This window comes from Sus scrofa, chromosome 2 (genome assembly GCF_000003025.6).
Source record: "Sus scrofa isolate TJ Tabasco breed Duroc chromosome 2, Sscrofa11.1, whole genome shotgun sequence".
Classification (NCBI taxonomy): Eukaryota; Metazoa; Chordata; class Mammalia; order Artiodactyla; family Suidae; genus Sus; species Sus scrofa.
The window spans coordinates 137,037,475-137,051,775 of record NC_010444.4 but is presented as its reverse complement, the minus strand read 5'-3'; the positions used below and the strand labels follow the sequence as shown (position 1 = coordinate 137,051,775).

Genomic DNA, 14,301 nt, shown 5'->3' with positions numbered 1-14,301 from the left:
TGGTAAGCAGCTGTGGGCACTGTGGAAGGAGTGAAGGGGAGAAAGAAAAAAGCTTAAACTACTGACTATGGGTAAGACATCAACGTGCAGAGGACTATAATTTGAAAACAAAAGAGAGTATGTTTAACCATATTTCACACTTCTAAAGGCTGCTCAAAGGGATACCCTAGAATCTGAAGTTTACTTGGAAGAGATCTCAGGCCAGATGTTCTACTTCCACCTAGTGCCTTTTTGTTTTCTTTGCTTTCCTTCCTTATCCCACCTATTTTTCTGTAAATATCCTTGGTTTAGTAAAGAAAATTTTCAAGATAATAGTTTCACTGTAAGAATCTTTTCGGTTTAAGTATTTTATAAAATAGTACTGCTAGAAAATGAAGGAAATTCTTCTAAAACCAATATATCCTAAAACTCAAAGCAGAACACACCGCTTCCCTAAACTGCCTTGTGAAGTCAAAAAGACCTCTTTGTGGGAGCTCCTGTCCTGGCTCAGTAGTTAACAAATCCGATCAGTAGTTAACAAATCCGACGAGGAACCATGAGGTGGCAGGTTCCATCCCTGGCCTCGCTCAGTGGGTTAAGGACCCAGCATTGCCTTGGGCTGTGGTGTAGGTTGCAGACGTGGCTCGGATCCCGAGTTGTTGTGGCTGTGGTGTAGGCCGGCGGCTACAGCTCCGATTAGACTCCTAGCCTGGGAACCTCCATATGCCGCCGGTGCGGCCCTAGAAAAGGCAAAAAAAAAAAAAAGACCTCTTTGTAAGTCTGGAACATCTGTCATACCAAAACATAAAGAAGCTGACAAAGAACCCTAGGGTTATGCCAAAATGAGAGGAACCAAAGATAAAACAATTGAAGCATAAAAATGAATACTTTGAGGAATTCATACTCGCTGGCCTACCTAATACTATGCCACCAACGACACCAAGTTTTAACTGTTTCAGATCATAATCTACTTTTCTTCCCTGCTGCTCAATTCATCAAATGAGAATTTAACACTGTGCCTGCCTCTGATTTCTCCTCCTCCAAGCCAACCCGAACCACACGTGAGCAAGTCTTATTTAACGCCTTCCAGCGGCTTACCCTTGTCCTCAAAAGAAAAGGGAAACTTTAAACTGATTTTCGGGGCTCTTCTACAATCTGCTCCATTTCATCTCCCCTTCTCAACCCTTGTTCACCCCCACCACTTACCATACACAGTAAGTTGCTGAAAGAATATGCTTTCCAGGCTTGTGTCTATGTGTATGTGTGTGTGTTGTCTTTTCTAATATTCTCCCCCTCCTCTACACACCAATTCCTATTCTTCTTTCAGCTCTCAGCTTAAATGTCACTGAGTGTTCACACAGCCCCCCTCATTTACCCCAGAAATAGTATTCATCATATTTTGTAATTTTCTGTTTCTTGTTTTCTTTTCTTAAACTACAAACCAGTACTCTAGTGCATCCGGAATAGTGTCTGGCTCAACGATGTCATTCAAATCTTCATTAAATTAACAACTATTTTATTTTTTGTCTTTTTAGGTCCACACCCACAGCACATGGAGGTTCCCAGCCTGGGGGTTGAATCAGAGCTGTAGCTGCTGACCTATGCCACAACCACAGCGAAGCCAGATCTGAGCTGTATCTGAGACCTACATCACACCTCACCGCAACGCCAGACCCTGAACCTACTGAACAAGGCCAGGGATCGAACCTGCATCCTCATGGATACTAGTCAGACTCATTTCTGCTGAGTCAAGATGGGACCTTCAAAAAAAATTTTTAAATGACCCCTCATGGAGTTCCCGTTGTGGCACAGTGGAAACGAATCCGACCAGGAACCATGAGGTTGCAGGATTAATCCCTGGCCTCACTCAGTGGGTTAAGGATCTCGTGTTGCCAAGAGCTGTGGTGTAGGTTGCAGACATGGCTTGGATCTGGCATTACTGTGGCTGTGGCTGTGGCTGTGGCTGGCAGCTGTAGCTCCGTCATAATGACCTGACGTAGCTTCAAAGACCTCAATTTGGTTTCAAGTAATCTGCAGCATTTTGCTTCTTCCATTCTATGCCAACCTTGGCCCACAACCCTGATTTACCTATAGGGATGTGGTAGAGATTGCCACTAAAATCCACTATCTGCTTTCATAACTGGATCTGGTTGCACAAGTAAGGACTACACTTCCCAGTGTCTCTTGCCACTGTGTATAGCCACGTGACCAACCTACAGTCAAGAGAGGCACATTTCAGAAAGCACAAACCAAGAAAAAGACACGACCCACAATCACGAAAGGTTTTTACCATTTGTAATTACCCTACGTGGAACATATTCTGCTAAAAATAAAGTAGTAAACATAGTTGGTTTTAAAGTAATGACTTTATTAATAAATATACATCCATATGATGATGTAGATACAAATCATGAACACTACTCCATTCCCATACACATAATTGCACACGAGTAGCTCAAGTTCATGGACATAAAAACATACACAGTATCTATTCAGACTTTTTACAGCAGAGGACAGCGTGCTTGTATCAGTTAATTGGTAATTATTTTCTCCATAATTATCTGTGGAAAAAGGAAACTGTGAAACTTAAAGAATCAAAAGTGGTCGGATTACTATAAATCACACACTTGATTTACTATAGCAGTAAATTTTCCAAAAAATTAAATACATAGTATGTGAGAGCACAGATTTATCTACTTGGAGGTAAGAAGGGCAAAGAGCAAAGGAAGATTTAGATACATCCTAGAGTTTAACAGCATATAATTAAGCTGTAATAAAAACAAAACATTATAGCATCAAAAAATCTTATGTCTAAGGGAAAAGACGTTTTGAAGAACTGTTATGAATTCTTACATTTTACTATAAAGGGACCATAAAATTTTACTGCATATATAGACAATGACTGACAGAGTAGCAGTTATTGTCAACATCCCCTGAATTGTTCTTTTAAAGCTTCTTAGAATATAAAAGAGAAATTGGGTTTTTTCCTTTAGTTCATACACTGGTTTTTCTTATACTGGATGAATCATCTTTAACTTAATAAATGGATCCAAATCATTTTTCTTCCTCCTTAATTCAAAGAAATGCTGTTCTTATTTCATGAAAGTATACATGTAAATTCACACAAACATCAGTTTGGAATGAGTATCACTTTTACTACTTTAACAGATATTTTTAAAAAGTAAATAAAAAATATAAAGAATTTTTTAGTTTAACTGAAACCCTGATTTTTAAAGCACCCCAAATATTAAAAATTAATCAGATTTTTCCCAATAAACTGAGCTAGTATTTTTTTTAATGTCCAGTGCAAAACTCCAAAGATAGTATCAAAATCATCCCACACTAAAGTTTAGTTATGCAAGGTTATATCTGTCAAAAAATGAAAATTTCATCTGTCTTAGCTCCTAACTTGTTAGTATAAGAATAATAAATAAGGCATGTTAAAACGTTTTTTAAAAAAAAGTAAAGCAAACTTACTTGAATAGAAGATCATTTCCTGACCAATAGTTTTAATATAGAATAGTGAAACCTATTTTGTGAAGAAGAGAATTACACAATATAAAATTAGTAATTTACCTTTAGAGGAACAATCATACAGTGGGGGGGAAAGGCCGGTTTTCCCCAACTGATTATATTAAAGTATAGGCAACTGTTTAACATGCTATTTCAGTGCTTATCATGACAAGAGACAGTGTTACTAAAGATGCACAATGTAGTCTTTATAGAGAAGTAAAAACATTTAAGACTTCATTCATGGTATCATTTATGTCTTTCTTTTCAACATGGCACCAATAACTGTTCACAAGGAGAAAAGGAAGTGGAATCAGGAGACACTCATCAGCATACAGATCTAATACTCCAGGTAACCACTCACGTCAACAGAAAATTCAGCTCTTTAAGTGACGTTATCCATTCACAAAAGTAGCCATTAGCTCCCCTTTTTTCTCCAGGACAAAGCTCCTGATATTAATAAACACTGTTATAAACATACTTCCTTTAGTTGATCTCACCATTTCATTAATATGTATATAAAATTCACTATACAATAACACACCTGCTTTATCTTCTGACACACAGCACAGCACCACTGAGCAGATGTGCTGGTGGGTGGACAAAGGGGGAGGGGAATGAATGGAGGAAAGGGCAGGGAGAAAGGCAGAGTATGTATAACGAAATCAGGAAGGAAAGGAAACTGAAAGGGAAATGTAAAATGAGCATACTATAAAACACAATACGCAATTAAATCCTTGACAATGATAAATGTAATTCTTCAGAAGAACATTTAATTAAACAACTGATGTAGGAACTCAGAAGAGGGGTTTTTTTTTCGGCCCACACCCTCAGCATGTGGAGGTTCCCAGGCCAGGGATCGAATCCACATCACAGCAGGGACAAAAGCCACTGCAGTGACAACATGGATCCTTAACCCACTGTGCCACAAGGTAACTCCTCCAAAGAGGATTTTTAAGGAGCCAACTGCTGAACATCATCTTGAGAAACAGCTAAATGACAGATACATAATAAAAATGGATAGATGAACACAGGAATATAGATATAAGCATTTGTATGTGTCAGAAGTTTTACTGTTCTGAGTAAATTATTAAAAGTTTTACATTTTAAGCTTCTGCGAGAAGAAACTCTTGTAGCAATTTAGCTGCCAGAATGTTATAACTGATTATGTAGTCATCCAACATTGTTCTCTATGGTTTGTGCAAAGCTAAAATTGTTGAGGTCACTGTCTTAGATGCCAGTGCACACACAGTCCCCATATACAATGCAACACCTCTTACTGTAAAGAGCAGCATAAAGTCCAGCTCATTGAGTCAGGCATCACTGGAACACCTGAAGGCTTGCTGCTTTTTTCCTGATAAAAAAGGTACGAAACATGACATCCATTTGCAATCAGAGTTTGCATTAACTGAGAGCAAGCCCAAACAACACAGTATGTGCCCTTTTAAAAATTTAATTATTTTAAAAGTTTTTGGGTCCTGCAAATCTATATTATAATCTCAAAGGCATTTAAGCTCGCAAATACATACATTGTAACTTTAAAGTTCAGTGGAATTTTTTTTCCAAATCCAAAATTTATAATAGTTTATATAGAACAAACTCAGAATAAATAAAATGTGTATTAACAAAGACTATTAATTTCAGAAAGGGGAAAGAGATTTCCCCGTCCCTACTATACGTATCTATCTAATACTTATTTTCTTTCCTGTCTTGCTTCTAAAGCAAACACTGTTGGAAAAAAATTTTTATTTTAGATGAAGTGGTCTCACTAGAGCCACAATGAGATTTTTAACCAAACCGACCAAAGAAGTTCTTACATGTTTCATGCATAGATGAATTCCTATATATTTGTTAATATTTGGGTGCTGACAGTCAGAAAACTGCATTTTGTTTACACCAGTTTTACAGTCTACCATTCAGTTTGTATCCTTTGGTAGATATAGACCTGAAACCACAGTAAGTGCTAATGCAATGAGAAAATTTATCAGAAAAAAACTAAAAAACGTTCTTAATAAATGAATATTAATAAGTGTTTTAAGAATATGCTTTAAAACTAAGTATATGAAAGGCAAAATGTAGTAACTATAGCTACATGCAGACTTTAAAAATGTTTCTTTTTCTATCATATTAAATATGCTATTCTCAGTATGCGTTGTTTTCCGCCAAAAATGTAATGTGCAGTTTTTATTAAAAAGTTTATTTTTTTGTAAATATGAACCATTTGTAGTGTTTGGTATATATGCCCTTAGGCAATTAAAAAAATACACAACCTATCATGGCTGAAAACACCAAAGAATTTTTTTTAAGAGTAACGGCTAAATCAATTAATGCCAGGTAGATCAATAAATAGGAAATTGCTTAAACTTAGAACACTAAAAATAAGATTTTTAACAAAGGAAGTCTATGTAGATGCCAAAGCATACAAATATATGTGTCCTCTCATGAACATAAATGTTACAAAAATTCACAGCCATTACCTCAAGTAATTCTGAATCATTAGTTTGCTTTGTTCCATCAGTTAAAATTACCTTAGATATTATCTTTATTATACCGCAGGCTTACTTCACAAACAGGTATAATGGTTTCAGCTGTTTAGCACATAAAGCATCTATTTAGAATGACCCAAAAGTGTAATGAAATACGAAACACAACCATAACTCAAAAGGAAAAACAAAAATGATTTAGACAGGTGCTATTCTTGAACCTATGTACAAATACAATGCCACTGCCCATGCCCTGAGTACATCTGTCAGCATATGGCAGTTTCTGAACAAAAGCAGGGGAAAAAAAAAAAAAAAATCAAATGGGAAAACAAATTAGGAAAGCCCAGGCCATAAAATCATGTATGTCAAAATGAAACCAAGAAGCTTTGGGATTATTCACAATCTTCCTTCTAAACCTGGCCCTCCTTTCCTGCCTCATTCACTCATTGGGTGGCTTGATTTCACTGCTAGTTTCCTCTACCCCATGAACTGCCCTACCGTGCATCATAGGGTAAGGAAAAGCAGCAGTGCCACAGCCATAACCAAGATCGGCAAGACGGGATAGAGCTTTAATGCTACCTGGAGGTCTCCCTGGGCTGACTTTGTATCCCGCAGCTTTGGTTGTACCCAAAGGTCTGCCTGGACTTGTCTTAAATCCAGCCGCTTTGGTGGTTCCCAGGGGTCTGCCTGTGCTGGTCCGGTATCCTGCTGATTTGGTGGTTCCTGAAGGCCGGCCACGCTTACCAGATCGGTTGAGATTTTTCTTTTTCTTCAGTTCATCTTTTATCTCTATGCTTCTGCCACTTGTAGTCTGCAAGTGTGTTTCATTTAACGGGTCTTGCCTCTGACAAGCCATTGGTTTGTGGCTGACGGTGTGGCTGTATTTGTTTTGCTGGGAAGAATATATGTCAAACTGGTCAGCAGCTCTCATGGCATCTTCATTGAGACAGGAAGGTTTGCCAGGCCCACAGAAAGCCGGATTACTGCTGGCAACGGGATGCATCATTTTCTACCAAAAATAAAAGACATATACGCATAAACACATATATACAAATATCTATCTGTATGACAGCATTTAGTGGGAAAACAGCATGTCTTCCAGAAACTATGCAGGCAATCTAAAAATAGCTAACAGGCAGGACTCCAGACCACTTATAAACAAATACACATCAGCAGATTCAAAGATATTTGTTTTTCTCAGTTTAACTACTGGTAAGCACAAATGCCACACAAGATAATCTACCTCTAGTATTGATTTAGTAGTCATCATGTTACCTTCTTAGGAATTAGAAAAATAAGTAGAAAACAAATGTTACATTTTGTAGGTTCTTTTCTTCTAGACTACTAAATCCTAAAACGATAATAACAAAGACAAAAACTCTTTTTCGTTTTTTGGGTTTTTTTTTTTTTTCTAAAAAGGACCTCACCTTTGTTATATGGAAGTTCCCAGGCTAGGGGTTGAATCTGAGCTACAGCTGCTGGCCTTTGCCACAGTACAGCAATGCAGGATCCAAGCTGAGTCTATGACCTACATCACAGACCACGGCAATAATGCTGGATCCTCAACACACTGAGCAACAGGAGGGATCAAACCTGCATCCTCGTGGACACTAGTTGTACTTGTTTCCACTGTGCCACAATGGGGACTCTGATAAGAACTCTTGTTAATACAATTCTTTTTTTTTTTTTCTTGAGTTTGCCTAACATTCTTAGAACGTCTCCCTGTGGCCTTTCATTATATTTACCACATGTACTTTTGATCTGGCCAGTTTTCACAAAGTGGACACTTCCTCATCATTATCATAATTTATTATTTATAAGGAATTCTTGAGTGTATATTACACTTTACAAAAGATGGACTATACCAAGCAAAGAATACAATCTCTTGGTCAAAGGTACTAACTCCCTTCAAACTATTCTAATTCAGGAGGTACTACTAACAAAGTGTAAACAGGGGGAGTTCCCCTCATGGCTCAACGGAAACTAATCTGACTAGCATCCATGAGGACATAGGTTCAATCCCTGGCCTTGCTCAGTGGGTTAAGGATCCGGTGTTGCCGTGAGCTGTGGTGTAGGTTGCGGACATGGATCGGATCTGGCGTTGCTGTGACTGTGGCGCAGGCCAGCGGTTACAGCTCCGATTCGACCCCTAGGCTGGGAACCTCCATATGCCGCGGGGAGGGCCCTAAAAAGGCAAAAAAATAAAAATAAAGAGTAAACAAAGTTTCAACTAGCTAAAATAAGTGAACATTTATACAAACAATTGAGACATACTACAAACTATGTCTAACAATCATAATAAAATACTTTCTATTTTGAAGTATGGTTATCAAGACAAACGTTGAATGTGCAACACTGCTTTCTTCCTTGATCATAAATACGGTGTGGATCTTTTTCCCTTACAAGAGCCCTGTGACTTATCAGTCACAAACAGTCCAAAGTTTCTGTGTCTGTGAAGACATCCCTGAGAACTGCTTCTCCATTATATAAAGGATGTGCTGTAACTGCCACAATGACAAACCAGCCCTAAATAGCCATGTCGCTTAGACACACAGAAAGTGGGAGTCTATATACACCATGATATTATATGTTATGATTTTCAGTGAGGTTAAAAAAAAAAAAGACATGGGTTACAATTCAGATTTAGAAAAAGAGTCACAAATAAATATGAAGGTCTAGCCCCATGTTGCCTGCACCTTTCATAAATGCAAAATTGTACCAAAACCTCAGCTATGAAAATAGTTATCCCGAGAGGCTAAGAACAGATAATTAATGGGAGCCAAAACCACTGCAAATTTATTTCAGTTAATAAAGGCAAAAGGAAATGGGAATCAAGTCAAAGAACTGAATTCAGTTATATTACTAAATATTTGCTGAGAGTCAACAGATATAGAAATACTGGCCAGCTGGCTTAAAGTCTTAACTATGAAGGAAAAACATTTACAAGGAGGAGATACTCGCTTTTGGCAGAAGCCTTATAGACTTGAGAACATAAAACAAGGGAGTTCTCCCGTGGCACAGGAGGTTAAGGATCCCACCTTGTCACTGCAGTGGCTTGTGTCGCTGCTGCGCCAAAGGTTGAATCCCTGGCCCGGGAACTTCTGCATGCGGAGGTCGCAGACAAAAATAAATAAATAAATAAAACAAGGCTGAGCTAAACACAGGAGTTCCAGTCGTGGCTCAGTAGTTAGTGAATACGACTAGGAACCATGAGGTTTTGGGTTCAATCCCTGGCCTCGCTCAGCGGGTTAAGGATCCGGTGTTGCCATGAGCTGTGGTGTAGGTCGAAGATGCAGCTTGGATCTGGTGTTGCCGTAGCTGTGGCTGTGGCATAGGCCGGTGGCATACAGCTCCGATTAGACCCCTAGCCTGGGAACCCCCATATGCCTTGGGTGCGGCTCTAAAAAGACAAAAAAAGACCAAAAAAAAAAAAAAAAAAAGAAGACTGAGCTAAACACAAATATTAAAAGGAGTACATTCTTCACTCATTCCCCAAGGATACATACAATGAGAACAAGTTATTAATTATCACTTCTTTTGCTCAAATTCTAATTTCAGATGAGAAATAAGAAGAAATCAAGATGTGCTCCAAATGTAATAATATTAGCTGCAAGTTACCAGTTTTTGAAATTGTCTATGTGCCAGGTAATATGCTTGCCACTTGAACCTTATCTGATTTAATCATCATCTCAACTCAGCTCCATGAGGAACACATCATGAGCTCTCTCTCACTGAAACTAAGGCAGGAAATTTAAACAACCTGCCAGGGTTACACATTAGGAAATGGTAAAGCCCAAATACGAATTCAAATAATCTGACCTCAGAACCAACAATTTCAGTACAGTGTACAACATACCAGGGTTTCTCAAAAACACCACTATCATTTGAGTCAGATCATTCTTGGCGGGTGGGGGGGGGCAATGTTTATCCTGTGCATCTTAAGATACTTAGCTGCACCTCTGGCCTCTACCCACTCCACCCTCTATACCCCCTCTTTCCCCTCCCAATGTGTGACAATCAAAACATTCTGCAGACAATGCCCAATATTCCCTGGGGGCGAAATCTACCACCCATCCTAAGAATCACTCAGCTATACTAAAATGAAAAGCCAAGACCCAAATTAAAATACTTCTGTTAAAGAGTTCCTGTCATGGCTCAGCAGTTAACAAACCCGACTAACATCCATCAGGACGCGGGTTCGATCCCTGGCCTCGCTCAGTGGGTTAAGGATCTGGCGTTGCCTTGAGCTGTGGTGTAGGTTGCAGATGAGGCTCAGATCCTGCGTTGCTGTGGCTGTGGTGCTGGCCAGTGGCTACAGCTCCGATTTGACCCTTAGCCTGGGAACCTCCATATGCTGTAGGTGTGGCCCTAAACAGACAAAAAAAAAAAAAAAAAAAAAAAACTTCTGTTCTAGTTTTTATTCACCTCTTAAGCGCCTACTTTAATATATCAAAAAAAACCAATTATCAAAAAAAAAAAAAGCCTTTCAGTTGATTACATCTACAACATCTGAATCAAAGAGATTTCTTTCCCAGACTGAAGAAGGGCCAACTACATTCCTCTTCCCTACAAGTTACAAACTAACTGAGAAATATACATAGGAATTACATAGGCATCAAAATACTAGTTTATTGACAAAAAACTGGACTAGGGACCACATGCAAATACAAAGAAAAGCACCCTCAGACCTATGAGCATAGTATAAGAGAACAAATGACCCCTTTTTCAATTTATTTATTTATTTATTTATTTATTTATTTATTTATTTATTTTTGTCTTTTTTTGCTATTTCTTGGGCCGCTTCCCGGCATATGGAGATTCCCAGGCTAGGGGTCTAATCGGAGCCGTAGCCACCAGTCTACACCAGAGCCACAGCAACACGGGATCCGAGCCGCCTCTGCAACCTACACCACAGCTTACGGCAATGCCAGATCCTTAACCCACTGAGCAAGGGCAGGGACCAAACCCGAAACCTCATGGTTCCTAGTCGGATTGGTTAACCACTGCACCACGTCGGGAACGCCCCCTTTTTCAATTTTGTTATTCAAAAATCACTCTGCTGGAAAGAGAGTGGTACAGAGGTAGAAAGTACTGCCAGTAAAGGAAGAAAATATTTTTTCCTACAATCTGTTTCATGCCTTTTAAGTTCCTATCACTAACTTACCAAAACCTTCCCTTTGGACCTTACTTCCCTTAACTTCACTTTCTCTTAATATATCAGAACATTCACCATCTATTCTCACTCAGGACATAGAGTCTCGGCTTACATTATGTGAGGCTTTCAGAAGCAAAATTCCACCATATACCCTCTACTCAGACACCAACACTGAAGAAAAACACACCATTTAAAAAACAGACCTTCAATTACAAAAAAAAAAAAAAAAAATCACCCATCTTCAACTCCTTTAATCTTCTCCAGGAACTTAGGCATTTGGTTTGTATTATGTTAATTTACTTCTGACATAGCTCACATTTATTGAAGGCCAACTCCATGCAAAACATTATTCTAAGCATTAGGACACAAAATAGACAGGTACAAAGCTGTTTATCCCAGGGAAGACAGTAAAATACTGACTTAAAGAACATTTCTAAAGGGCAAGTGTTCTATATGTTCTGCAGTTTCTTTCCCTGCTACCACCAAGAAATCAGTATTCTGCTTATTCAATAACTGCTGAACAATCTGGATAAAGAAATTTATTATGACTGTTACTCATTTAAATAATTAATTAAAGAAAAAGAGCTAAAACCAAAACTTTTCTACTTTGAGATTTCAACTTTTTAAAATGGGCACCATTAGATCCTTGCGTACATAACCATTATATACGCACACGGGCGGTGGGTGCGAATTTGTTGGTATGCAGTATGTGCATATACAGTCAATCCTACAACTTAATCATGCTTCCCTTGTCCCACCCTCAGGGCTGGCCAGCTAAGTGTTCTTTCTTGGAAAACTTTTCCTCTACTATACTACTGAGTTCACTGAAAGCATGCAGGCCACATTTCTTTCTTTTTTTGTAAAATGTAAACCATTTTTAAAAAAAACTGAAGTATTGTTAATTCAGTGTTGTGTTACCTTCAGGTGTACAGCAAAGTGTTAGCTCCATGTGTACAGAAAAATGTGTGTATATATATATATACATACACACACACACACATTTATATATTCTTTTTCAGATGCTTTTCCGTTATAGGTTATCACAAGACAAAATACAGTTTCCTGTGTTATATAGGCCACATTTCTTAACAGAGTCAGAAAGAATGCTGTATTTCTAGAAAGTGTGGACTGAATGAAATCCAAGAGTATAGAACAGATTATGTAGATGCTAATTATCTTTTAAAATAGTTCACAGGATGGAAGAGAGCAACAGTAAATTATCTTTTAAAAGAGTTCACTGAATATAAGGGAGTCAACTAAGAGTTTCTGTATATTTTAACTATGATTAAATTAGAATTCTTAAAGCATATGCTAAAATTTGCCATCCCTGAAGCTGTTTAACTGTGTTTACTTCCTTTTAGTCAGCTCTTCTCTATGAAATAATTCCTTTCCCATCTCGTGAATGTGGAGGCATTACTGCCAACATAGAGAACGCTTTAACTATTTTTAGTAACTTCACAAAGCATTCATTTTTAGGCATCGAGAGATTCTTCCTTTCCTGAAGCCCAAGATCTGCTCTCTTCCAAAGAGCAAACAACACATAATTGTCAGACGTTTATCTCAGGTCATTCTGGCTTGTAACGACTAAAGAGAATCACAACACGATTTTATAATTCTAAGTGAAAGTCCATTTGTGATCGACCTCAATCAGAAAGTCTGTTCAGCAAAAGCTAAAACAAAAGCCAGTCGTTACGCCTCCTGGCCCACCCCGGAAAGTTTTGATACTAGGTCAGAACATAAATAACGGCTTTCTTTGTCTTCTTTCAACTCCTTAATTGTGCCCCACGGCGCCGTTTCCCCGGCGCTGGAATCCTTACTTGACTTGAGGCGTCTAGAAATGTATTACCTGTCGTTAGCCGACAGCGTTTGCTGATGTATTAACAATGACAACTTTGCAGGAGATACACACCCACCCTACAGAAGGAGCTGTGCGCCCTCCGATAATCAAAACTGATAGCCTACTGTCCATGCACTCGGAGTTGTGCAAGCTGTACAAGTCCACCGCTCCATCTAGACTCCATCTCGAAGCCCACAGGCATTAATTTAAAGTGGTGGAGGGTGACTGCCGATTTCTCTCTCTCAAAGAGAAGAAAAGAAGCCGTGACCCCTCCCCCAGCCACAGGAGGCATTTCCCCCCAATAATGGCTCCAAGCCCGGGGAAGAGCAGGCACGGCCGGGGCCCCTCCTCTCGCTCCCGGCTAGGCCAGAGCCCCTCCTCGGGCGCAGGTCGGCGATCTCTCTCTCTCCAGCCCGCAAGGCCCCCCGTTTCCGTCCCTTCCGTGCGGTCTCCACGAGCTCCCGCGGCCCGTACTCTGCTTCCGGCCAGTCTGACAAAACCCCGCGAGCCCACCTACCTCAGCCGCTAGTAGCCCGGCCCCTCAGCGCGTCCAGGGGCTGCCCATCGGCTGGGATCCTCACGCTGGCACCGCTCCCCTCCCAGCCCGGCGCCTCTGCACTGCACGGAGAGCCCAAGAGAGAAGGACAGGCAGCGAGGGCGGCAGCGGCGGCGACGCCGACCCTGATCCCCGGCTCAGACCTCAACCACTGCTCACGGTCCTTCTCGGGACCGAGGAGGAAGAGGCCGCTACAGCCCCGTACGGCGAGGAGCGGCGTGCGCGAGCTCGCGAGGACCGCGCACGCACACGCACACGCGCATCGCGAGACCCAATCTCCCGCCCGACGGCCAGCGCGCAAGCTTGGGAGAGTGGGACAGGGAGCCTGGCTGCGCTTGCGCTGCGTGGGGACGGGCGGGAGGCGGGGCTTAGGCCCGAGCTGCTCGGGTTCTGGGGCAGGTTGGGGGCCACAGAGGGTATGATTTACTGATGTGAATTTTGACTCCAGTTTTGTGACGCTGTAACTACTGCTGACCCCGTTTTTCAGATTACAGGACTAATAAATGATGGAGTCAGGATTTGAACCCAGCATTTCTGCTGTAGAAACTGCTTTTAATTGCTGTTGGCAAAAAGATTTAATAATGCCTTACTGTGCTGAGTGCTGCCCAAAGTATATTAAAAGGACTCAGCTGCTGCACTTTACTTACTTATGGGGGGTGTGTGTGAAACCTCCACTTGTAAATAAAATGGGCGATATTCAAATATGAGGTGTTTGGACCCTCAGTCCTAGGATCATGTGATAATGAAAAACCTCATTTTGTGAGGCTAATTTTTTCAATTC

General features: G+C 40.2%; 1 protein-coding gene across 2 annotated transcripts; it reads right to left on the bottom strand.

Moving 5' to 3' along the window:
• C2H5orf24 (chromosome 2 C5orf24 homolog) lies at nucleotides 2,327-13,805 on the bottom strand. 2 transcript variants are annotated; one of them, XM_013987605.2, is made up of 3 exons: nucleotides 13,482-13,804; nucleotides 6,552-6,981; nucleotides 2,327-4,843 (listed from the first exon to the last, which is right to left on the bottom strand). In XM_013987605.2, exons 2-3 carry the CDS (start codon nucleotides 6,976-6,978, stop codon nucleotides 4,803-4,805), a joined length of 468 nt encoding a protein of 155 aa, XP_013843059.1. In that variant the 5' UTR covers nucleotides 6,979-6,981; nucleotides 13,482-13,804; the 3' UTR covers nucleotides 2,327-4,802. The 2 variants fall into 2 exon arrangements, with proteins under 2 accessions (XP_013843059.1, XP_005655074.1); XM_005655017.3 differs by having other exon boundaries at nucleotides 2,327-6,981; nucleotides 13,482-13,805.

Bases quoted from the DNA above. Each gene is read 5' to 3' on its own strand.
- C2H5orf24 (XM_005655017.3), bottom strand. From the start codon at position 6,978: ATGATGCATCCCGTTGCCAGCAGTAATCCGGCTTTCTGTGGGCCTGGC.